The sequence below is a fragment of the Dendrobates tinctorius genome, unplaced genomic scaffold (genome assembly GCF_039654945.1).
Source record: "Dendrobates tinctorius isolate UK_male_01 unplaced genomic scaffold, ASM3965494v1 ptg000073l, whole genome shotgun sequence".
Lineage (NCBI taxonomy): Eukaryota > Metazoa > Chordata > Amphibia > Anura > Dendrobatidae > Dendrobates > Dendrobates tinctorius.
The window spans coordinates 7,149,328-7,175,778 of record NW_027361741.1 but is presented as its reverse complement, the minus strand read 5'-3'; the positions used below and the strand labels follow the sequence as shown (position 1 = coordinate 7,175,778).

The following is a 26,451-nucleotide window of genomic DNA, read 5'->3' as shown; positions in this document are numbered from 1 at the left end:
AGGCAGCCGGTGTTGCAATACAGCAGACCTGTGAGAGCTTTAGTAAATGTGTTTGTAAGGACACATGAGTACAGTTCTACTGTTCTGTGTTAGTTAAAGGGAATCTTTCTGCAGGTTCTTGCTACCTCATCTGAGAGCAGTATCATGTACGAAAAGAGACCCTGATTCCAACAATGTATCACTTAGTTTACAGAGTGCAGCAATTCTGACAGAGTTTTAGCTGTATCATGAAGCATAGCTGAGAAAGCTATCCCTGTCCACACCAGGGTCTGTATGTACATTATCTATTAATAGTGAACTGCTTTTTGGAGGAGGGGGTATGGTTAGACTGCTTGGCACCAGGCACATAGTCACAGCAATGATAATGTCCTAGTGATAAAACCTTCACTGCGAGTAAACAAGAGCACACAGCCTATTAAGTGACACATCGCTGAAATCTCTGTTTTAACCCCTAACTCATGTCAGATTCATGCTGACAGATTCTCTTTATGTGTCTCACACTGGTAACACCCCATTTTATTTGAAACAAAGTCTGGAGGCAGAATCTCATGCAGATCAGTGTCCAGCCCATAGCCCTAAACAGCTCATTTACATATAAGAAAAACATGCCTAGCTCTGGAATAAGATGTAGTATCGCAGATATCAAGTTATCATTTTATTCATCTTCCTACGCCCTACATGCCAGACAGCTTAGGAGGATTTATCCCACTGATACAGTTCCCTTTGTTTCTGAAGAGGAAATTAGAATATTTAAATTTAGAGAGGAGCATTGCCTGGCCTATGAGTCTCCTCACGCTGACTTGGCACTCATATGGAGAAATGTTACCCCTTAACCACCTCTCAGAGGCCACCCACCAAGTAAAATCAGACCTCTTAATTTGTAATGATATGGGGCAAATACCACAAAACGTGTCTGTGGAGTTTCTGGTTTGACTTCTTTTCTTAAGACATGTGGCAAGGCTCGTGAAGAGTCAAAATTGACTTTTTGAATTGCAACATCTAATAGGTGGCTCTAGAGGTCTAGTATCTTCCTCTCTGAAGCGGCAATTTACATATTTAAATGATCCTGTCACATTGAAAATACAGTCCAATGTGCAGGCAGAATGATATAGAGCAGGAGGAGCTGAACAGATTGAAGGAAAACACTTGGGGTACACTTATGGGATGACCTGGGGCACAAAACCACCTTCAGTCCTCTGCTCGTTAGCTGATTAGAGGTCATCTAATAGCCAATTTACACAGGCCAGCCCTGCTTCACATCGCATTGATCAATCTGTAATAGGTCGTTGAGTGCCCAAGGGCTGCCATTGTTCTCGGCAGAACAGGTCGCTCATTCACCATAATCAGGCAATGTTTATAGACCCTTAGAATAACCTGAGTTTTATTCATTTAGATCTCCTGTTATTGTCAGCTTTAGCTCAGTGTTTAGGACTGCCCACTTTAGCCTGGAATAAGCATAGGTTTAAATGAATAAATCACAATATTTTTTTCCCACAAAATTATATATCAAGCTGCTCTATAGCATGCAGCCTGCAGATTGGATTACATTGTCGATGTGACAGGATGGCCTTAAACAGAGCAATACTCTATACTGTAACTTTGTAATGTGGTGTCTTTAAACTTGTTTATATACAATACTAGCTGAAGAGCCCGGCGCTGCCCTGGCATAGTAACTAACTACGGTTAGTTATAGCAAATTATAATGATTCTATATATATATATGTAAAGCTGAGTGCATAGCCCCGCCCACTCCGCATAGCCCCGTTCACTATAATATCCCACATCATCCTGTCAGCCAGAGCCACCGGACTACTACCACTAATATCCCACATCAGCCAGAGCCACCGGACTACTATCCCTAATATCCCACATCATCCCATCAGCCAGAGCCACCGGACTACTACCCCTAATATTACACATCATCCCGTCACAGCCGCCGGACTACTACCCCTAATATCCCACATCATCCCGTCAGCCAGAGCCACCAGACTTCTACCCCTAATATCTCACATCATCCCGTCAGCCAGAGCCACCAGACTAATCCCCCTAATATCCAGTGTCTGTGTCTGCTGAGGTGTTGTCAAGTGGGAAAACTTGCTCATAGCAACCAATCACAGCTCAGCTTCTATTAACCAGCTCTGGTGAAATGAGAGATGCTTAGTGATTGGTTGCAAGGAAAACTGTTGCTCATAGCAACCAATCACAGCTCAGCTTCTTTTATACAGCTCTGGTGAAATGAAAGATGCTTCGTGATTGGTTGGTGATACACACACATTCAGTTTTATATATAAAGAGATAACCTTTCTGTAATTATTTTTATTTCAAAGTAGAGCAAACCATAATACACATGGCCCATGCAAATCTCACAAGCCGCTTGAATATGTTTCCTACTGTATATGTAATGCAACCTCAGTTTTGGAATTTCTTATATTTCTGGAATCTATTTCTAGATGTTATAATTATTATATGGTAGCATCTGGCTTCACTTTTTAAGTAAAGCAATGGACTTATTTTATGCTGTTGTGGTCTATACATGAACTCATTCCTAATCTCTAAATTACCTCTTAACCTCCCTTACAAACACCTTTTTTATTTATCTAATTCACTTTACCTTTTTATCTAATACAATGCCCCCTGCAATCCTTTACTGCCTTCCCTTTTACTAAACCTCTTCATGTAGTACACTTTGCCCCTGCCTTTTTTGCTTGTCCATTTATGATTCTCATACCAATAATCGTACGATCCCCATCAGTTGCAGGTACCTACATCCTATTCTCTGTCTGCATTGATACAACACACACTGGTCACTAGTAAAAGTCCAAAATGTGCATCTTGTCTCTGTACAATACTCCTCTTCATAGAGCTCTTCATACTTGTAATACTCATCTACCTATCTTATTTTTCTACTCTTTGGGCTATATACGCATGTAGCATAGTCGCTGCATTTTTTTCCATTTTGTTTTTTTGTACAGAAAATCTGTTGTGTTTTTATAGTTGAATCCCTATAGACTTCTATGACAAGCTTGGAAAATGCAATATAAGGTGCTGAACCCCTGTATTTCTATTCTACAAACCCAGACACTAAGGCTATGTTAACACTGGGCTTTTTTTCAGCTTTTTTATGCTAATTTTCAGCTGCATTTGACAGTACCAGCTATGTCTATGAGATTTCAGAAATTTCATGCACACAGCTTGGATTTTTTGTCATCATTATTTTGTGCTTTGCTGCGTTTTTGGACACAGAGCATGTCACTTCTTTCAGCGTTGTTTCAGCTGTTTTCATCTGTTGAATTGAATGGAAAAAAACGCAGCAAAACCTGCGTTTTTGACGCAGCTTCTTTCCTTAGCCTTAAGGGAAAAAAGTCGTTCTTCAGTTTTTAGAACTACAGCTCATCTCCTATTAAATTTAATAGAAATTGAACAGATCTGGGCAGTGGCTACTCCACATGGAACAAGCTTGTACTGTTCCGATCTGTCCACTGTTTGCATCTGGCTGTCTGCTCTGATAGCAGCTGAGCTGTGGGTGTGCCAGGTTTATGTCCCCCACTGTTCTGATATTAATGATCAATATCGTAAGGCCAGAAAACCCATTTAACCCACATCCCTAAGATGGCCATGGACATAAGATAGCTTACAATTAACAGCTATAACCCTCCCCATTAGCAAACCATTACCTTTATAACTAAACAAATTTTTAGGGAAATCCCTACCAATCTGACCCTTGTCTTTACACTCTCTATAGAGTTTGACAGGATCTGTCCAAAAAACATGGCCATCTTGAGACTAAAAGAATGGCAAGAAAACAGCAAAACACATCCTAAGTTACTAAATATATGCGTACTGTATGTTATGCTTTATATACTGATCTTTATGAATATAAACACATGGGCCATGCACACAGTGAACAAGTCTGTAGGACAGTGTTCACACCACCAAAAGACTAAAACACAGAAAAACACAATATAACAAACGTATAAAAATACTCTGTTGTAAAAAAAGTAGCAGTAAACAGCAAGTGCTAGTAAAAAGATGATAACAAAATAGGGTATTTGGTTGATACCTTTTTTTGCAAAAAATGTATACTAAGCTGCTCTACCAAACGTGTAGTTTGTGGGTCTCATCGGAGTAGCTGGGTGCACAAGCACACATATATACAGTATGTATATATATATATTATATTGTTGTGCAGTAACCACTGTGTCCGCTAGGGGGCGCTGTGTGGATGTCCCAAGAGAACGGATGAGTGGCAGAATCCTGAAGGATGGTTATGTATCTCAAAGTGGGTGGCTTTGAGATGGAGACTTGTGTATGTGTGATCAGCAATATCATTGCTGAGGTGTTGTTTCAAAGTGTAAGGGAGAAGTCTTCAGGTAACTAGAGAGATGGGCGGGTTCTGGTTACCTACAAACCCACCCGGGGATGTGTTTAAAGCACGGTTGTAAAGAGTGTGAAAATGCCTGAAGGACCTGTGATGAGGTCAGAGTCATGTGACCCAGTGGGCGTGGCTATGAATGATATAATGTGGCCAGGGTGAGTCACAAGGGGTGAAGGCTGGGACCTGGTTGGTCCCGTGTGGAAGGTCCTGCGGAGCTGGAGCTTCCTGCCTGACAGCACATGTGGACGCTGTGAGCAATGGCAATGTGTGCCTGAGAGTTCTCTGGAGGGAATGAACGTGTGCGGGACGCTAAAGCCGCATGAGGAGCCCTGACGTGGGTGAGATAATTTCTGAGGCTAAGAGAGCTTACGTACTGGACACTGATAAAAAGAGTGAAGCACTATAATGGACACTATACAGATCTTATGAAGTTATGTTGCTTCTACGGTTTATGAGGCATGAATAAACCGCAAGGACTGTTATGATTTGTTGGAAAATCCGTGCCGGATCTGGTTTTGTTCGCTGCCTAGCGAGAATCCCCTAGTTAGATGACAGCGCTACCTCACATTTGGTGGAGAAAGCTATGGGCATTGTTGTAGCCTTGTTGCTGGGAGCAACGGAAGAGGACTGCAAAGTCGGTTGCTAAGGGCAACGGTTTCCAAAGGCGTATGTTGCAGTGCTGGCAACGCTGAGCCAGGAAGGCTGATGGTCGGGGAAGCCACTGCCTGGCTGTGGTTCTGGAACCGTGGGGCGGCCTAGTGAGTAAGGCACTGTCCGGATCGGTGAGCCCAGTGCGGCCGTTACCCCAGGAGAAAAGACTTATAGGATACCTCTGTGGTAGAGGGGTCCGAGAACCTGCACGGCCAGCAGGTGACGGCCATGAAAGCCGTGTTGTACTGACCAAGGTCAGTGAGAAAGAGACTGGTGATTGCTATAGGGTGCCTCTGAGGAGAAGAGGTATCTGAGGACCTGTGTGGCCGACACAGGCAACGGACTGGTGTTCGTGTGGTACTGACCTGGGTTAGTGGGAAAGACTTTGTTCCTGGAGGGTCAGTGTTGGGAAGATCCCTGGAGCACGTGGTATGACCTTGGACCTGGTGAGGCGTGAGTGTTGGGCAGTCTCAGGCGGAGACGGATGTCCTGAATAGCACCCGCTAAGCCCCTGGACCTGGTAAGGCCGGTGCGTTGGGAAACCCTGGAAAGAGAGTCGGCTCCCTGAATAGCGCCCGGTGTGTTGGACGGTCTCAGGCGGAGACGGTACGTCCTGAATAGCACACAGGACACGTGAGTTTTGTGTTGGTGTGGCCGATGTTTTGGGAAACCCTGGGAGGAGGGTCGCTCCCTGAATAGCACCCGGTGCACCCTGTGTGTTGGACGGTCTCAGGCGGAGACGGTATGTCCTGAATAACACACAGAAAGGACACGTGAGTTTTTGAGTTTTTTTGTGTGGTGTTTTTCTTTTCTTCTTTTCTCAACTCAGCCTGCGGTGGCTCAGTGGGAGTCAAGATGTTGACAATCGGCTTGATGTGGCTCAGTGGGGTCACGAAGGTGACAAGCGGCTTCCGGTAACTCGACGGGGTTACGAAGGGGACAGGCGGCTTCTGGTGGATCTGCGGGTCCACGAAGACGGCGCAGCAGGAGCTGCAGTGACTCCAGCCGCTGTGTGTGGGTGAACAGCAGCCGGTGGTGTCGGTGATCGGTGACAGCAGGAGCTGTGGTGGTGCCAACAAGGACTTGTGTGGTATCGTTAAGACATAAACTGTGTTGTGTGAACTGTGGTCTGAGAAGACCGGTATAACGGACATGGGGAGATCCCGAAAGGGGGTGGAGTCCCAGAAGGGGGCGGGGACCCAAATCGGGGTGGTAGCCCAAAAGGGGGTGGAGTCCCAGAAGGGGCGGTGACCCAAATCGGAGTGGTAACCCAACAAGGGGTGGAGTCCCGGGAGGGGGCGGTAACCCAAATTGTGGTGGTTCAGGAAATGGCAGCACTGGTTGACTCAGTGGGTATGTCTGCAGTACCGCAGTGTATGTGTATGTCTTAGGAGGAATGTGAGATATCCTTTCCGGGTAGTAAAGACGGGCCCCAGGTGTGTACCTTGATGCTCTACCAGGAAGGAGTCTCTGGTAGACTGGACTCCAAGAGTCAGGTGACTCTGACAGGAACTCCGCTCGTTTTATCTCTGACCAAGAAAAACTTCAGAGTTCGCTGCCTCCACGGGGGCGTTGTGAATTATAAGGTGGACAGATTCCTGATTCAGATGAAAAAGGGGGAGTACCGAGGCGGTAGTATGCCACAAAACTTAGTGTATACCTTTGAGAGGCGCCGGGACTTTGTCATATTTGATGATGTAGGGCAGGAGGGTAGAGACGTTTCTACTGTGGGCCTAGCAGACACTGAGATGCTGACGCCTCCTAACGTGGACAGGCCAGACGTAGGGGCGACCGGAGAAAGAATGGCGTCGGACGAATTTACTGACCTGACGTCACCTGAAGGGTACATCAGTGTGAATGAGAAGGGTGTGGTAAACAAAAAGAGCAGAGCTGATACATGGATAGAGAGTGCCTTGGGGATTTACCGTACGGGGTGGTGTGACTGTGACATGTTGTTGCCAGTAGCCACCACTAGAACAGAATCTAGTGCTGTGCTGACTGAAACTCGTGACAGGACTGATGGTAACCTGATCGAGAAGATAACGGGTGTAGAGACACAGTCAGAGGGTAACTGGGAGGTTCACTCGACTGACGGGACTAACCCAGGGGTACCTTTTGACGATATAATTAAAGAAGTAATGGTGCAACACATACTGGCCAAAAGAGAACTAGAGCAGGAGATAGTTAATAAAAGAGACAGTGAAGGAACATCTCGAGCGAGAAATTGTGATGAGACAAACGGCTGAGCACAGAGTGGAGGAGCTCAAGAAAGAAGTCTTGCAGCTCAGAAGTCACCTGTCAATGTGGCACAGCGCAAACAGCACCTTAAGAGAAGATGTGGAAGGGCTTGAGAAAGGAGTCTTGGAGCTCAGAGGTCACCTGTCAATGTGGCAAAATGTGAACAAGACCCTTAGGGAAGAAATGGAAAAACTCAGAGGAGTAGTTAAAAGTCTTCTGCGGGAGAAGTTGGTCGAAGACTTACCGTGGGTGAGCGCCAGTGATAACAGGACAGAACGGCCAGTAGCCCTCGTGGCAAAGGGTCAAATCGTGTGAAGTTGGTGAGTTAAGAACGGAAGAAGACAGTCACCCGGTCGGGTCAACGGCAGTGAGGGAAGTGTCCGTGGTAAAGCTAGAGCCTTCAGTCCAGGAAGAGAGCAAGACCACAACCTTCCAGTTTGTGATTGATGTACCAGAGGACATGCAAGAAGCCTGTGCGAAGGAAGGTGTGCATGAGGCTTTCAAGGAGGCGGTCAAGGCGTGTGAGGTGCACTGGGCAAATGAGACTCGGCAGTTGGTGATAGTATCGGACAGAGAAGATACATCAAACCGAGTAGCTGTCCTGAAAGAGATGCATCTACAATGTCTCCACACCAAACAGCGGGTCAGGCAGAGTAATGTGAAGGCTGCTTGACGCCTAGAGTTAGCAAGGGAGGCTATGAATCAGCTGGGTTTGCGGAAAGATGTGGTGCCGGTACCCAAGGCTCTGATTGGGAGAATCATTGGAAGATCCGGGAAGGTAATGCAAGTAAGACCTTGTGAATATCTCCGGTGTGGTGAGAGTGAGGATCCCTCCTGATGATGAAGACCAAGTATCCAGTGAAGTGGGTAGGATTCCCATTCTGGTGGTTGGCTCCGTGGAGAGCCTGAGAGACTTTCAGATGCTCTTGGAGTATTGAGTGGGGTACCTGCACGAGATTGAGCAGTTGAGGCTGGACCGCCGGCGAATTAATAAAGAAGTACGGAATACCAGGTGGCGGCCGCCTGCAACCAAACAAGATGTAAGGACCCGAAGAGTTCCTCTAAGAAGTGACAGGGCAGATGGCCGAAGAATGTCAGCAAGTGGTAGTTCGACTGGCAGGATGACGTTGAGAGGCAGTAGTTCCGTTGAGATGCTGAGTGGGTCAGACTCAGACCAGACAGACTCAAGTAAGACGGATGACCTTACCAACCGGGGGAGCTGGTCGGGGAACGGAACAAATAGAGAGACGAAGGTGGTGACTAGACAGTGTCTGATGACGCAGACAGACTGTAATTGGAGGGTCAAAGAGCAGGACTGATATTCTGACCGCTGGGGGCGGGGGAAGCCTAACGTAGAGAGGAGGCCGTATGAAAGTTGGAAAAGGTTCTCTCGACCTGTGGGGCAAGGTGTAATGAGTGCCTGGTATCGAGAGCCTGATGTAATGTGTGTTCAACCCCACAAGTTTGAACAGAGGGGCGAGGTATGTGGTGTAGTAACCACTGTGTCCGCTAGGGGGCGCTGTGTGGATGTCCCAAGAGACCAGATGAGTGGCAGAATCCTGAAGGATGGTTATGTATCTCAAAGTGGGTGGCTTTGAGATGGAGACTTGTGTATGTGTGATCAGCAATATCATTGCTGAGGTGTTGTTTCAAAGTGTAAGGGAGAAGTCTTCAGGTAACTAGAGAGATGGGCGGGTTCTGGTTACCTACAAACCCACCCAGGGGATGTGTTTAAAGCACGGTTGTAAAGAGTGTGAAAATGCCTGAAGGACCTGTGATGAGGTCAGTCATGTGACCCAGTGGGCGTGGCTATGAACGATATATTGTGGCCAGGGTGAGTCATAAGGGGTGAATGCTGGGACCTGGTTGGTCCTGTGTGGAAGGTCCTGAGGAGCTGGAGCTTCCTGCCTGACAGCACGTGTAGATGCTGTGAGCAATGGCAATGTGTGCCTGAGAGTTCCCTGGAGGGAATGAACGTGTGCGGGACGCTTAAGCCGCATGAGGAGCCCTGACGTGGGTGAGATAATTTCTGAGGCTAAGAGAGCCTACGTACTGGACACTGATAAAAAGAGTGAAGCACTATAATGGACGCTATACAGATCTTATGAAGTTATGTTGCTTCTATGGTTTACGATGGTGAATAAACCGCAAGGACTGTTATGATTTGTTGGAAAATCCGTGCCGGATCTGGTTTTGTTCGCTGCCTAGCGAGAATCCCCTACTTAGATGACAGCGCTACCTCACATTATATATATATATATATATATATATATATATATATATATATATACATATATATATATACATATATACACACACACACACATACACTGCTCAAAAAAATAAGGGAACGCTAAAAGTTGTATCAGCATGTAATTTGATTTTTCACTTTGATTTTGAGTATCTTTCCAAATCCATCCCTCCATGGGATATTCATTTTGATTTACGTTGATCATGTTTAAGTTTAATTGTTCTCAACACATTCCACTATGAATAAAGATTTGCAACTGGAATATTTCACTCAGAGATATCTACGACGTGGTATTTTAGTGTTCCCTTTATTTCTTTGAGCAGTGTGTATATATATATATGTGTATATATATATATATATATATATATATATATATATATATATATATATATATATATATATATAATGAGGGCAGGGGGCACATGTGTGTAACCAGTTAGATTGCCCATTAAGTGGTATAATAAATGAAATCCAGTTCAATGTTCATTCAGAACTGAACAGCTGCCCTTCTTACTCTGATCTCAGGGCCAAGGGGCTACGGACACCTGGGTTGCAGCGAGACTTGGTAATTTGTATTCCTGATAAAAGTCCTCACTGCAGATAAGAATCTTATAAACGGCAAAGAGCTGCTAATGGCTGAGTATTGCTGTAGTGCGATCACACATTAGTATAGCTGCGGTTCTAGGAGCTGCCCAGAGAGTTTAATGGGAAGTGTTAACATGTTGCCCGATGGTGTTTTACAACCCTGGAAGGAGGTTTGCCACATGACAGGAGGCATTTGCACAGGGTTTTGACTCTTAACACCCCTTATCCGACCTTTTGATTTAAAATAAGGCAAAATCACAAGCCCCTTCTTTCAGGCCAGTAGGCACCAGGCGGGTGGCAGATGGCATGTTTTTGTGCCTTGCTTGTCTGCTGTCATTCAGCTAGATTAATGCAGGGTCTGTGTTGAGGGGTAAAGGAGAGGGGGAGGAAAATGAAAAAGAGAAACAATTAACCTAAAAACAAAACAATGGAGACACGTGTCAGTCGGCTCTAGCCGTTTGTGGACACAATAGGCAATCATCTTTCAATAACAGAACCAACTGTTGCAACCCAGCCGGGCCTGCCCAGCTTTCAGATGATTTCGTTTGATCTTGTTTGTTTATGACTCAGCCAATCGGAGAGCTGGAATAAAGGTCAGCTGGGCCCGCTCTCCCCTTCACCTTCTATAATTGCAAAGGGATATTATGAGCATGAATGGTACAGCATGCTGTTCTCATACAAAGGCTGCGTCAGGGCAGACTGCTCAAAATCCGAGCTGCTCACTGTACGGAGTTCTGCTCCATAGATGAGTGCAGCCTCGTTTTATCTATTAATCTGTTTCTTTCATCTGATATTACCTGCAGTACACTCATTAGAAGTCAGTGCATGTAAGGCAATGGATTTATCAGTACAAGTCATATTAATCGATTTTATACAATATAAAGCACTAAAGTGAATGTTACATATAGATCTGGGTGTTTTCATATGCTACAATTCAATTACAAATAAATACCATGTTTTACAATAAATCCATTCATTTCATTGGTCATCAGTGGGTCTTACTTATCTGTTACCTTTCTCTGTTCAGTGTATACAGTAATGTGACTGCTTTTTCTTACCTATACTGTTAATGTTTGCAGGCTCGTGCCCTCTGACCCCTCCCAAATGCGAGATGATGATCTTCCTAGTGACTTACAGTCTCTGTCATGGCTGACCTCTGTGGATGTGCCCAGGTTACAGCAAATGACCAGTGGAAGGATGGAGTACAGTATGAGCTCGCAGAACATAGTGATACAGCAGCAAGGTAGGTGACATGTTCAGTGACTATAGACTTGTACTCAGCAATGCATTCATGTTCTCGGTATGTGTGTTCTTTGTACTTCATATTTGTTCTCATTCATAGGCCAACTCTCAAACACCATGCCTGGACAAATGATTCATATACCAGCGAGCATGCAGCAAGGCATTCTGGGTCTTAACACTATCACCCCCCATGTTTCCAATGTAAGTGGATAAACTATTCATATAGACCTGGGATGTACAATCTTTTCTGGTCCCAGCTGTCAGACCAAATTAATCCCAATAAATGCAATAACACTTAAACGGGTATGACCATTTGAGGCATTTATGGAATATTGAAGGCATATACCATAAATGTATGAAAAGTTCCATTTTCAGGAATCCCACCTATTGGCAGAATGGGTTCCCTTTCCTCCACATTCACAATAGGAAGAGACTATGCATGCAACGCTCTGTCTCCTCTAGTTTGTGTGGTGCTGAAACGGCCAAGTGCTTTACTACCGCCATGAAACCAAAATGAACATAGCCGCACATATGCATAGCAACATTTCCACCACATCTACCCCTTACTGAAATGCCATACAGGGATCAGGACTAGTGATGAGCGAGCATACTCGTTGCTCGGGTTTTCCCGATCATGCTCAGGTGTCCTCCGAGTATTTTGGCGTGCTCGGAGATTTAGTTTGTGTTGACGCAGCTGAATGATTTGCGGCTGCTAGACAGCCTGAATACATGTGGTAATTCCCTAACAAACAGACATTCCTCACATGTATTCAAGCTGTCTAGTAGCCACAAATCATGCCGCTGCAGCGACATAAACTATATCTCCGAGCACACCAAAATACTCGGAGGATACCCGAGCATGCTTGGGATAACCCGAGCAAAGAGTATACTAGCTCATCACTAATCAAGACCCATTTTGCCATCACAGTGCACCATTAGTACTTACCCGTCCCTGCTCCCACCTACACCCACTACTTGTTCAGCTGTCTCTTCCAACTACCTTATATACAGGAACACTTCACTGAGCTGGATTAGCTAAGTTATCTAATGTGTATAGGGGTCTTAATGCATCCCTGATATAGACTTCTCAATTAAGGGTTAAGTGCAAAATCACTAACCTGTTTATTTCTTCTCAACAGATCAGCCAGTACACCATGGGTGGACATCAGTCGCCAAGCCTTCACTCACCGCAGCCTTTATATCAGTCTCATTCCCAGCAGGTCTATGCACTATCTCAGGGTTCCCAGCAGGTAAACCACTAATACTTTGCTTATGAGGCACTGCCCTAGTGTTATTAAATCTACCATTAACCCCTGGATGATCAGAGCAAATTTTCACCTTTAGGAATGCTGCATTCATGTGAGTGGGAGATAATCATAGCGGGGTGGAAGCTGTTAATAGCATTACTGCTCTATGGGGTCTATAATAATCTATGTGAAGTTTTCCTTATCCTATGGGTCTTATGTTCTTTTCACTGTAGTGTTCTCCTGCTGGAATATTTAATAATTCCTACAGAGCACAGCCTCCGTATTCTCAATCACGCCTGGCAGCTCATTCTACACAGGACCTACACCCTAAGAATTATCCAAAGCCCATATATTCATACAGGTACGTTTCTAATTTCTGTGCAGATATAAATCTAAAAAAAATAGTATTTTGTGATATTGTTGTCATAGTCACTACTTGCTACTTTGTTACAGCTGCCTTATTGCAATGGCCTTAAAAAACAGCAAGACTGGCAGTCTGCCAGTAAGTGAGATCTACAGTTTTATGAAGGAACATTTCCCATATTTCAAGGTAAGAGAGTTGATGACATGACTATGGATGACAACATATGTAGGATAGCATCGTGAATGTAAATGCTGAACCTCCAACAGAGCAGACAATAGCTACAGACCATAGCTAGACCATGCTAGGTTACCCTTCATCTACAGTAGGCCTAAACTCATGCAAACTAACCAGTTAAAGATTAAAAATGCATTGCCCACCTCACAAGCCTTCATTTTGACTACATTCAAAAATCAATGAATCTATCCTTTGAGACAACAGTTAGGGCTGGGGCTTTTTATTTTTATTGGCCGGCATGAAGAGTGTTTACTTTGCCACACAGGCTACTTATATGGGAGTTTGTCAACTCAAAATGACTATTCAGACCAATGACCGGTCCTCAGTGCACCCTTGGCATGACAAAATAGTTCAATGTACCCTCCCATCTACTTGTTTTGTATCTACATTGATTGACAGCTCTGTCTTTACAGGAGCCAGAGAATAGAAGACCTAGACAGAAAACAAGTAGGTGGGAAGTGTTTGATGGCACCAAGGGTGCACTTATCACGTGCGATTAGCTTTAAGGCTATGTGCCCACGGTGCGTGTTAAAACGCACACCAAAAACCGGACTCCTTCCCAGAAATCGCGATTATGATTATGATCGCGATTTTGCCGCGATTTTCGTGTGCGATATTCAAGCACTTTCCAAGCGATTTAAAGCATTGCTTGGAAAGTGATTGGCAGGTTGGTCACACTCGTCAAACATAGTGTTTGACAAGTGTGACCAGCTTTTTACCATTGAGGCCGCCTATGCGGCATCAATAGTAAAAGATTAGAATGTTAAAATGCTAAAAAAAATAAAAAAATCGGGGTATATTTACCTTCCGGCGTTCCGCGCTGCATTCCCGGGCCTCAGCGTTCCCAGTAATGCCTTGCGAGACCTGTGATGACGTAGTCTCGCGTTGCTATAGCGATCTCGCGAGACTATGTCATCACTGGACCGTGCCGCAAGGCATTACTGGGAACGCTTAGGCCGGGAATGCAGCGCGGGACGCCGGAAGGTAAATATACCCCGATTTTTTATTTTTTATTCTTTTTTACAGGGGTATGGTACCCAGGGCCTGGAGGACAGTCTCCTCTCCTCCACACCGTGGGTACCAACCGCACATGAGACGCTTAACTTCCCGCATGGTGGGCATAGCCACATGCGGGAAGTAAGCGATTCTCATGCATTCCTATGGGTGCGGAATCGCGGCAATTCTTTGCGATTCCGCACAAAAGAATGAGTATGCTGCGATTTTTTCCGCGATGCGATTCCGCCGCGGAAAAAAGCGCAGCATTAGCACAGCATGTGCGGAATGCCATAGGAATGCATGGGGGGCGTTCTGTACACGATTTTTAAACGTTTTCGCACCGAAAATCGCGGCAAAAACACTTAAAAATCGCTACGTGGGCACACAGCCTAACAGTCATTTTGTTCTGACAGAGGATAGTATAAATGAGCAGTAGAGTGGTTGACCATTTACATCACTTTATGACTCATCTTACAAGGGCCACTGCCAGCAGAATAAAGCTTTAGCCTACAAAGCACACATCATATATAGCTGTCACCACAACATGAGCATTAAATCCATCACAAGTTGGCACTCCCCAACCTTCCATATTTTTAATCAATAAAGGTAGGAGGTGCAGTAAGACCATGGCTGCTTCACGCTCTGCGGCACATTTGATCATTAAATGTTATATGCAAAGGTGTTCATAGGCTTTTGTTTAGTAGCTTGCACAGTCTCCAGTTCTCAGTCCCACAGAGCACTTGCAGTAGAACGACTGAACTGGTTTTAATGGGCTGAAAAGAAAAATATGCAGTCACCATATGTGACTTCAGACTACTGAATCATGGCAGTGTGTGATGCGCACCCTGTCACAATTCCCCTGTATTCCCTGTGCAAGTGCGCCCACAAGTATGCAATCTGCATAGTAGTGGCCATGTGCCAACTACATCCTCTATATATTCTCTCACTGTTTTATTAAGAGAAGAGCAGGAAAATCTAATAGGTACGTGTCCACGACTATGCCAACCACATGCATGCTGTCACACAACTGCCCACTCGCACAGGGAATATGGGGAAATTGTGACAGTGTGGGATTCTGCAGTCTCAGAGTTGACTGCAGACTTTTATTCTCCTCCCAAAAAATTCCTATGAGTCAGATCATGGACACAATATATCTACTATGTCAGACAAACAATTTGCAGTCACATCCATTTTATATTGTAATATTTAGTATCATTGCAGTAGACTACAGTTCCCTAATTATTACACCAGACTGCCTACTGGGACATCTACACTTCAGCCGTTTGTGGTTTGCCTTTACAGACAGCACCTGATGGCTGGAAGAATTCAGTACGACATAACCTGTCCCTAAACAAATGCTTTGAAAAGGTGGAGAATAAGTTGAGTGGATCTTCTCGCAAAGGGTGTCTGTGGGCACTGAATCCTGCTAAGATAGAGAAGATGGAAGAAGAGATGCAGAAGTGGAAGAGGAAAGATCTACCAGCTATTCGAAGGAGCATGGCTAACCCGGGTAAGTAGGGACTTGCACATGTGAAATTGCATATAAACACACATATTTGACCCTAAACTTGCAAAAATCATTTTTTAATTACAGATGAACTGGACAAGCTGATTATGGATAGACCTGAAAACTGCAAAGCTCCAAGCAAGTTAGCTACCTCTGAACCACCAGTAATGGCAAATATTGGAAATATCCCCATCCAGCAAGTTCAGCCCCATTCTGTCATGACACTGTCTTTACAGTCTATACCTCTACACCATCAAATTCAAACTCAGGCTAGAATTGCATCAAGCTCTCCTGCACCAGCCCAAAGCCCTCCACTCCATGTGGTTCCAAACATGACTAGTCCACTGCACCAGCATATTATAAGTAGGGGAGCTTCGGACTTCCTCAGCATTACCTCAGACATGAACACGGAGGTGGATTCCATTGATCCTAGCATCATGGATTTTGCTCTTCAAGGTAGGATATTAGTGTTAATACATTGTCAGTACAGACGTGAACTGGTATAGAACTTATAATATTGTTTATACACAAGATTGAGACTCCTAAAATTCACAGTGTTCTAAGAGGAGAACATCGGAAGGCCCTTTACGATTTGCTTTGTATAGAATATCCTGTGATCAGAGTAAAAAACAAAAAGGTTTCTATGGAGCCAAATTACCGGAAAAGAACCAATTCATAATGAATATATTGCCTAGTGATGGGCAGCCATTTACATGCAGGGAAGGGTCTGACAAGGATAAGGTGCAGCTGTAACTGGCATTTGCCCAAGGACAGGATTGTCAGTGTCTGGTTTATTACATCTAAAGTGATTCTTGTGGGACTGTATCCTTGTTTAGCTCTGCATTGGTAATGGGGGAAATGTGACAAGGCCAGTACTCAGTGGATGTACAGTAATATTGTCCACATTTATTGGTCCATCCAAGCATAGTATACAATTGGCAAGTCTATGCCTTTGGTAAGCGCTTTGAATCAATAGGCAGAGCTTATTATAATATACCTAGTGCCCTGGATTTCCATCATTTGGAGTAGTTGATGAATTTCCATAGCTGAGTGCAGTATAAAAAGCGCTCTATAGTTACAGTATATAATCTTACCATTGTACTAGGTTAAAATACAATCTAGAGTGGCACACGTCCATATGCACATTACATACAGTCCATATAATATTATTTTCTTTTTTTAAGGTAATATCTGGGAAGACATGAAGGATGACAGCTTCAGTCTGGACACATTGGCAGCATTCAGCAACTCTCCCCTGCAGTTGTCAGACTGTGATTTGGGAACCATAGGCCTGACACCAGTGTCTAGTAGCAGTGACCATTCCTTCTCAGACTTCCAAGTGACCAGCCTATATACTACATATGCCAACTTGGACAATGCAACACCCTCCCAGTGTGTGACTGGACAGGGCAATAAACCCATCGCTCTATTGTAGATCTACCAGAGACATTATATGCACCAGAAACAAAGCGATTGGGAACAGAATGTGAAAGTGACACACAATTTACACAAGATGACTGTCCACATTTCCAGTGCTGCCTTGTTTATTTGGTTTTGCAATTTTGGTAAGCAATTTGCATATATTATCTATTTTTTATACCGTTTCTTCTTGTTTTTTATTACAGGAAAAAAACCACTTATTTTTGGGTACAAAGATTTTCTTTTTTTTTAATAAAAATTGGGATCTATTTTCTCTACTGTAAGAAAGAAAGTTCCACAATAGACATTTTGTCTGGTCTACTACTGTGAAAGTCGCTATAGTATTCACTATAGACTTCAGATGTGACATTTCATCCTGCACTGAGCCTAAGGTGCTTCCATGTTGCCAGTTATTACACAGAATGACTATGATACCAATAGCACTGTATTGAAGCTTATTTCCATTTCATCTCAAGCTCTGAGGACCCTGGGATGCGTCACCAAACAGCTATGATTTCCGCTCGGCAGAAAACTATTAATTGTAAGTGTGCAGGGATCACTGTGAGTAGCCTGTGTACTATGAAGAAGGAATCAGTTCAGCCCCAAAAATAGAATTACTCCAGAGAAAAATGTGGCATTTTTTTACTGCGTTACTGTTGCACTCAATCACGATTATACTGTTGTTGTTGTTTTTTTTGCTGCAATTAGTGATTATTTGATTAATTAATTGTACAAGTGTTGTCTGCAGTAAAGAAAAACAGATCAAACATTGGGGAGGCCTTAATCCAAAACTGCAGGGAAAAGTTTGTTGTCTACTTGTTCATCCATTTTCCAAATTCACAAAGTTTGTTACAGAAAATTCCTTAGAGATAACTCCTGATATATCGGACACTTTCCAGTGCTATGTATTGGGCCCAGCGACTATACAATAGTTTTGGGAAACATTTAAGCCATGTTGATTAAATACCCCACTTACTTCCAATAGTAGAATGTCAGCAGATTTGGTCCTAAATCTTGTGTAAACTTTGCCTTACAACACATATAAAAATATTCAATCACAACTTTGCCAAAATGTTCATGAATCTGTTTATTTTTATCCTTGTCAAAATCGCTGTACAAAATGTCATCCAGCCAAAATGTTCATGAGCCTGGTTTTATATCCTTGTCAAAATCACTGTACAAAATGTCCTCCAGCTGTTCCTCAGCCTTACCCGAGGCTCGTAGAATAGGTTAACTTGTTTTGTTTTTGTTTGTTTTTTATGTGTAATAATATTGTACTAGGCAGTATTATGTGTAAATTTATTTATATTTATTATTTTTAACAGAACTATGTAATTTAAGCAGTTAATTATTTCTGTGAAAAGTCTTATGTTTTTGTATTTTTTATGTCTTCTACTATTAGTAAAAACTTCATTCAGAAATTACATTGATTTATTTGGGAAACAAAGAAATACTGGAGTTAATTTATCTGAAGACTAACACACTGAATAATGCAAAAATCTTCATCACAATACTAAAAAACACTACCAAAGATACTTATCCCTGTGGAAGAAGCTGCAGATGCTAAGATTATTACAATAATTGAAACTTTATTATTATTTCAGATCTATAAAATCAAATGAATTATCCCAAAATGTAGCAAGACAAAAATCACAGCTCTTCAAGAAGAAAAGAGTAAATCCGCTCACAGTATTTTTAGGCTATGTGCCCACGTAGCGTTTTTCAAGCGTTTTTTTCCTGAGCAGAAACGCATACCCTTGCCAGGGAAAACGCATGCGCTTTTTGACACGCGTTTTTGACGCGATTGTCAAGCATTTTGACATGCGTTTTTCTATGCATTTTTGCAATTACAGTGTATGTATGCGGAATCGCATGCGATTCCGCACAATTAATAAACATGCTGCGTTTTTTTCCGCTAAGCGTTTCCGCAGCGGAAAAAAACGCACCATTAGCACAACATGTGCGTTTTCCATTCTATTACATTAAATGCTTTTCTTAAGCGTTTCCGCAGCAGAAACGCTTTTCTAAAAGCGCTGCGGAAACGCTTAAACGCAATGTGGGCACACAGCCTTAATAGTAAGTAAACAGAAGTGGCATTCCACAGATCAAAAATAAAGTGCAAGTGCATTTGTAAGTACCATGGTTTCCAGTGACTATTTGTCCATTAATTAGGCAGTGGACCTTGGTATTGAAAATTGTACAATGTAAAAAATATATATTAGATTGATAGATATATAGATATGAAAGGCCGGTAAGACCAAAGAGCTTCCATTTGCCTCGTACAGTAAAATCACAGCGTGACAGGTTAGAAGAATAGGATAGATAGAATATATACAGTATATATATATACAGTTAGGTCCATATATATTTAGACAGAGACAACATTTTTCTAATTTTAGTTCTAGACATTACCACAATGAATTTTAAACAAAACAATTCAGATGCAGTTGAAGTTCAGGCTTTCAGCTTTCATTTGAGGGTATCCACATTAAAATTGGATGAAGGGTTTAGGAGTTTCAGCTCCTTAACATGTGCCACCCTGTTTTTAAAGGGACCAAAAGTAATCGGACAGATTAAATAATTGTAAATAAAATGTTCATTTCTAGTACTTGGTTGAAAACCCTTTGTTGGCAATGACTGCCTGAAGTCTTGAACTCATGGACATCACCAGACGCTGTGTTTCCTCCTTTTTGATGCTCTGCCAGGCCTTCACTGCGGTGGTTTTCAGTTGCTGTTTGTTTGTCGGCCTTTCTGTCTGAAGTTTAGTCTTTAACAAGTGAAATGCATGCTCAATTGGGTTGAGATCAGGTGACTGACTTGGCCATTCAAGAACATTCCACTTCTTTGCTTTAATAAACTCCTGGGTTGCTTTGGTCGTCGTTTCATACTACAGATGGACAATGACCCAAAACATAAAGTCAGTCAGTTTAACTGGATCTGAGCACACAGTATGGCTCTGAATACCTCAGAATTCATTCCGCTGCTTCTGTCCTGTGTCACATCATCAATAAACACTAGTGACCCAGTGCCACTGGCAGCCATGCATGCCCAAGCCATCACACTGCCTCCGCCGTGTTTTACAGATCATGTGGTATGCTCTGGATCATGAGCTGTACCACGCCTTCGCCATACTTTTCTCTTTCCATCATTCTGGTGGAGGTTGATCTTGGTTTCATCTGTCCAAAGAATGTTCTTCCAGAACTGTGCTGGCTTTTTTGGATGTATTTTAGCAAAGTCCAGTCTAGCCTTTTGATTCTTGATGCTTATGAGTGGCTTGCACCGTGCAGTGAACCCTCTGTATTTACTTTCATGCAGTCTTCTCTTTATGGTAGATTTGGATATTGATACGCCTACCTCCTGGAAAGTGTTCACTTGGTTGGCTGTTGTGAAGGGGTTTCTCTTCACCATGGAGATTATTCTGCGATCATCCACCACTGTTGTCTTCTGTGGGTGCCCAGGTCTTTTTGCATTGATGAGATCACCAGTGCTTTCTTTCTTTCTCAGGATGTACCAAACTGTAGATTTTGCCACTCCTAATGTTGTAGCAATTTCTCGGATGGGTTTTTTCTGTTTTTGCAGCTTATGGATGGCTTGTTTCACCTGCATGGAGAGCTCCTTTGACCGAATGTTTCCTTCACAGCAAAAGCAAAACCTTCCAAATGCAAGCACCACACCTCAAATCAACTCCAGGCCTAATTGATATTGTGAGGAAAGAGGGAGACACAAGCACAATATAGGGTCTTATCCCACAAATAAAGTAAGTGGTTTGACAAAAAAACTGCTCACCTGGTAGTAGGTATTCAAAGCATGTATAGGTAAGGGCTGCTGCAGATCCACAAGTCTGTCACCGACTATCTGAAACAGAGCTCTGCAAAGGAATACGTGGATTTCGTCCGCGCTGCCCAAATGATGAAATTCCAGAAGGTTGATAAAGTTTGACAGTGGTTTATTCTACGCGTTTCAAGGTTTTTTGCAACCTCTTCTTCAGGAAGTACCACATGAAGCATACATAGGTGGTGCATTAAGTACACACAGATTTCAAAAAAATGAGCTCCAAACAGTCAGATGACAGTCAGATGACACATGTCAAAGTTCATAGTTAGCAGACAGTATAAAAATTCATAGTAATAGTTAGAAGCTGTTCTTATATTGACATGTTTATTTTAATTTCACAGGTTGTTGAACAAAAGGAAAAAAAAAAAAATAATAATCTCGGACACGAACTCCTAGAGATATGCCTCAGCTTCCTCGAGATCTGCTGCCTGACAATTAGACCACTCGGCTATGCTAACAAGTTCCTGCAAGTGTATCCAATGTGGAAGAGACATATTTTGAAATAAACCATTAGTTAAAAATTAAATTGTAAGGATCTAAATTTTAGTCAATTAAAAATAAATGTATTAATAAAAAATATAGAATATATATATTTTTTTTAAACTTAGGTTTGGCTTATTATTCCTGTTTAATGATGAATTAGAATAAAGGGAAAAGGAGGAAAAAAAAAAAAGGAAATCAGTCATCTGCCAAAGCTCAGTGGCAGAGTTGGAAGGACAATGTGCTCCACACCTGCAATATTGCATACACCTTCAGGATCGTACCAAAGGAGGAGCACACAGCGCTTCTCCAAATACCACATGGCTGTTAAAAACTCCAGCACAGATTCAAATTATACAGCGACCAGGGCTAGTATAAAGCCGGGGTCACACTGGCGAGGAATACGGCCGAGTGAGAGGCGCTAAAAGCACGCATTAGACACGGACCAATGATTCTCTATGGGATCCCTCGCACCAGCCGTATATTTCTCATCCGTATTCTACGGTCCGTGCCAATCGCAGCATGCTGCGATTGTCAGCGTACTACGGCCGTAATACGCCAATGCAAGTCTATGGGTGCGCAAAAAATACGGATTACACACGGAACACACGTGACTTGCGAGAAATGCGCATCAGGTGTCTTTTAGCAAAGCCGGCAATTCAGTGCGCTATACAGTAATCTCACACTGACAGGTTTAATAAAGAAATGAAAGAATAGATATAGACACATAGAATACATATATATATATACAGTCATATGTAAAAGTTTGGGCACCCCTATTAATGTTAACCTTTTTTCTTTATAACAATTTTGGTTTTTGCAACAGGTATTTCAGTTTCATATATCTAATAACTGATGGACTCAGTTATATTTCTGGATTCAAATGAGGTTTATTGTACTAACAGAAAATGTGCAATCTGCATTTAAACAAAATTTGACCGGTGCAAAAGTATGGGCACCCTTATCATTTTCTTGATTTGAACACTCCTAACTACTTTTTACTGACTTCCTGAAGCACTAAATTGGTTTTGTAACCTCATTGAGCTTTGAACTTCATAGCCAGGTATATCAAATCATGAGAAAAGGTATTTAAAGTGGCCACTTGCAAGTAGTTCTCCTATTTGATTCTCCTATGAAGAGTGGCATCATGGGCTCCTCAAAACAACTCTCAAATGATCTGAAAACAAAGATTATTCAACATAGCTTCTAAGGGAAGGATACAAAAAGTTGTCTCAGAGATTTAACCAGTCAGTTTCCACTGTGAGGAACATAGTAAGGAAATGGAAGAACACAGGTACAGTTCTTGTTAAGCCCAGAAGTGGCAGGCCAAGAAAAATATCAGAAAGGCAGAGAAGAAGAATGGTGAGAACAGTCAAGGACAATCCACAGACCACCTCCACAGACCTGCAGCATCATCTTGCTGCAGATGGTGTCACTGTGTAACGGTCAACAATACAGCACACTTTGCACAAGGAGAAGCTGTATGGGAGAGTGATGCGAAAGAAGCCGTTTCTGCAAGCACGCCACAAACAGAGTCTCCTGAGGTATGCAAAAGCACATTTGGACAAGCCAGTTACATTTTGGAAGAAGGTCCTGTGAACTGATGAAACAAAGATTGAGTTGTTTAGTCATACAAAAAGGCGTTATGCATGCGCTGTATTGTTGACCGATGCACAGTGACACCATCTGCAGCAAGATGATGCTGCAGGTCTTTGGAGGTGGTCTGTGGATTGTCCTTGACTGTTCTCACCATTCTTCTTCTCTGCCTTTCTGATATTTTTCTTGGCCTGCCACTTCTGGGCTTAACAAGAACTGTACCTGTGTTCTTCCATTTCCTTACTATGTTCCTCACAGTGGAAACTGACTGGTTAAAACTCTGAGACAACTTTTTGTATCCTTCCCCTGAAAAGCTATGTTGAATAATCTTTGTTTTCAGATCATTTGAGAGTTGTTTTGAGGAGCCCATGATGCCACTCTTCATAGGAGAATCAAATAGGAGAACTACTTGCAAGTGGCCACTTTAAATACCTTTTCTCATGATTTGATATACCTGGCTATGAAGTTCAAAGCTCAATAAGGTTACAAAACCAATTTAGTGCTTCAGGAAGTCAGTAAAAAGTAGTTAGGAGTGTTCAAATCAATAAAATGATAAGGGTGCCCATACTTTTGCACCGGTCAAATTTTGTTTAAATGCAGATTGCACATTTTCTGTTAGTACAATAAACCTCATTTGAATCCAGAATCCAGAAATATAACTGAGTCCATCAGTTATTAGATATATGAAACTGAAATAGCTGTTGCAAAAACCAAAATTGTTATAAAGAAAAAAGGTTAACATTAATAGGGGTGCCCAAACTTTTACATATGACTGTATATGCATTCTGTGTGTCTATATCTATTCTTTGGTTTCTGTTAGAAACCCTGTCATAGGGCTCCATTATATGTCCATTTTGCAAGCCTGCGAGAAAATCTCGCCATACGGATTACATACGGATGCTTACATGCGCAAAATACGCGACCACACCTTGATTACGGATGACATACGGAGCACTGTTTAGGGGCCATTCATCCGTATTACGCATGTAAAATACTGACCGTATTTTGCGTCGGTTAGTGTGACCCCGGCCTAAGGCTAGTTTCACACTAGCGTTTTTGAGCGCAGCGACAGCCTGCGCACGGCCGCTGCTAAGCCCCGCCCCCTGCCGCGCCTCCACCGGTAGCTCCGCCTACCGGCGCATGACGCTGCATGCGCCCTGCGTCCCCTATCTTTATCACTGGGGGCGCAGGCCGTGCGCAGTATGCGTTTGGCAGCGCATGCGTCCTTTTGACGGTGCGCCGACCTGCGCCAAACGCAACCTGCTGCAGTTTGGTTGCGCCAGCGCACCGCCAAAAAGGCGCATGCGCCGCCAAACGCATACTGCGCACGGCCTGCGCCCCAGTGATAAAGATAGGGGATGCAAGGCGCATGCAGTGTCATGCACCGGTAGGCGGAGCTACCGGCGGAGGCGCGGCAGGGGGCGGGGCTTAGCGGCGGCCGTGCGCAGGCCGTCGCTGCGCTCAAAAACGCTAGTGTGAAACTAGCCTAAGAAGACCTTTTTTATGTTGTGTCTGTGGGAATTCAGACGGAGATGAAGTTGTTGTGTAGTTCTTCCTACGTATTGCTTTCCGCAGGGGCATTCAATCATATAAATAACAAATTCAGAATTACAGTTTAGGAAGTAGGGTATATTGAATTTCTCTTTAGTGGAAAAGGAGATAATATCCATCATCTTATGCCCAATACTCTGGCAGCATAAACAGTTCTTAGTACCACATTTAAAAGCCCCTTTAATAGTGTTTGAAATATGCCTCTCATGGCTGTTGGTTACTGGCTTGAGGCGACTAGGTGCTATGATGCTCCTGATAGCAGGTGCTCTACGGTACATTATTCCAGGATTTCTTGGGAGGATTTTACTGAGACCCCCCAAGGAACTTATCTAGATGTGTGGTGAGCACTTTGAACCCCTCCCCCCATGGGCTTCACAGAAGTTTATAACACCAGGGCGTGAAAATAAAAAAATCGTATTTTTTCCACAAACATGATCTTTTAGTCACCAATTTTTTTATTTTCCCAAGGGTACCAGGAGAAATTGGACCCCAAAAGTTGTTGTCCAATTTGTCCTGAGTACGCTGATACCCCATATGTGGGAGAAAACTACTGTTTGGTACACGTCGGGGCTCGGAAGGGAAGTAGTGACGTTTTGGAATGCAGACTTTGATGGAATGGTCTGCGGGAGTCATGTTGCTTTTGGAGAGCCCCTGATGTACCTAAACAGTGGAAACCCCCACAAGTGACCCCATTTTGGAAACTAGACCCCATAAGGAACTTATCTAGATGTGTGGTGAGCACTTTGAACTCCCCAGTGCTTCACAGAAGTTTATAACGACCGGGCGTGAAAATAAAAAAAATCGTATTTTTTCAGCAAACATGATCTTTTAGTCCCCAATTTTTTTATTTTCCCAAGGGTACCAGGAGAAATTGGACCCCAAAAGTTGTTGTGCAATTTGTCCTGAGTACGCTGATACCTCATATGTGGGAGAAAACTACTGTATGGGCACACGTCGGGGCTCGGAAGGGAAGTAGTGACGTTTTGGAATGCAGACTTTGATGGAATGGTCTGCGGGTGTCATGTGCGTTTGGAGAGCCCCTGATGTACCTAAACTATTGAAACTCCCCACAAGTGACCCAATTTTGGAAACTAGACCCCCACGGAACTTATCTAGATGTGTGGTGAGCACTTTGAGTCCCCAAGTGCTTCACAGAAGTTTATAACGCCCGGGCGTGAAAATAAAAAAATCATTTTTTTCCACAAAAATTATATTTTTGCCCCCAATTTTTTATTTTCCTAAGGGTAACAGGAGAAATTGGACCCCAAAAGTTGTTTTGCAATTTGTCCTGAGTACCCTGATACCCCATATGTGGGGATAAAACACTGTATGTGTGCATGGCAGAGGTTGGAAGGGAAGGAGCACCATTTCACTTTTTCAACGCAGAATTGGCTGGAATTGAGATCAGACACAATGTTGCATTTGGAGAGCACCTGATGTGCCCAAACAGTGGAAACCCAATTGTAACTCCAACCCTAACCCCAACACACCCCTAACCCTAATCTCAGCCCTAACTCTAGCCCTAACCATAATGGGAAAATGGAAATAAATACATTTTCTTTTAATTTTATTATTTTTCCCTAACTAAGGGGGTGGTAACGGGGGGGTTTGATTTACTATTTATAGCGGGCTTTTATGTTTGGCAGCTGTCACACACTAAAAGACGCTTTTTATTGTAAAAATAGTTTTTGCATCACCACATATTGAGAGCTATAATTTTTCCATATTTTGACTCACCGAGTCATGCGAGGCCTTATTTTTTGCGGGACGAGTTGACATTTTTATTGGTATCATTTTCGGGCACGTGACATGTTTTGATCGCTTTTTATTCCGATTTTTGGGACACAGAATGAACAAAAACCAGCGTTTCATGAATTTGTT

General features: G+C 43.1%; 1 protein-coding gene across 2 annotated transcripts in view; it reads left to right on the top strand.

Moving 5' to 3' along the window:
• Positions 1-18,530, top strand: part of FOXN4 (forkhead box N4) — a 33,934-nt gene extending 15,404 nt beyond the window's left edge. For both annotated transcript variants that reach the window (XM_073582610.1, XM_073582609.1), the window contains exons 3-10: positions 11,180-11,343; positions 11,443-11,543; positions 12,482-12,592; positions 12,823-12,950; positions 13,043-13,139; positions 15,486-15,693; positions 15,778-16,146; positions 16,875-18,530. In XM_073582610.1, coding sequence (XP_073438711.1) covers positions 11,180-11,343; positions 11,443-11,543; positions 12,482-12,592; positions 12,823-12,950; positions 13,043-13,139; positions 15,486-15,693; positions 15,778-16,146; positions 16,875-17,125 — 1,429 coding nt within the window. In that variant the 3' untranslated portion in view covers positions 17,126-18,530. The remainder of the gene's footprint in view (positions 1-11,179; positions 11,344-11,442; positions 11,544-12,481; positions 12,593-12,822; positions 12,951-13,042; positions 13,140-15,485; positions 15,694-15,777; positions 16,147-16,874) is intronic.
• The last annotated feature ends 7,921 nt before the right edge of the window (positions 18,531-26,451 follow it).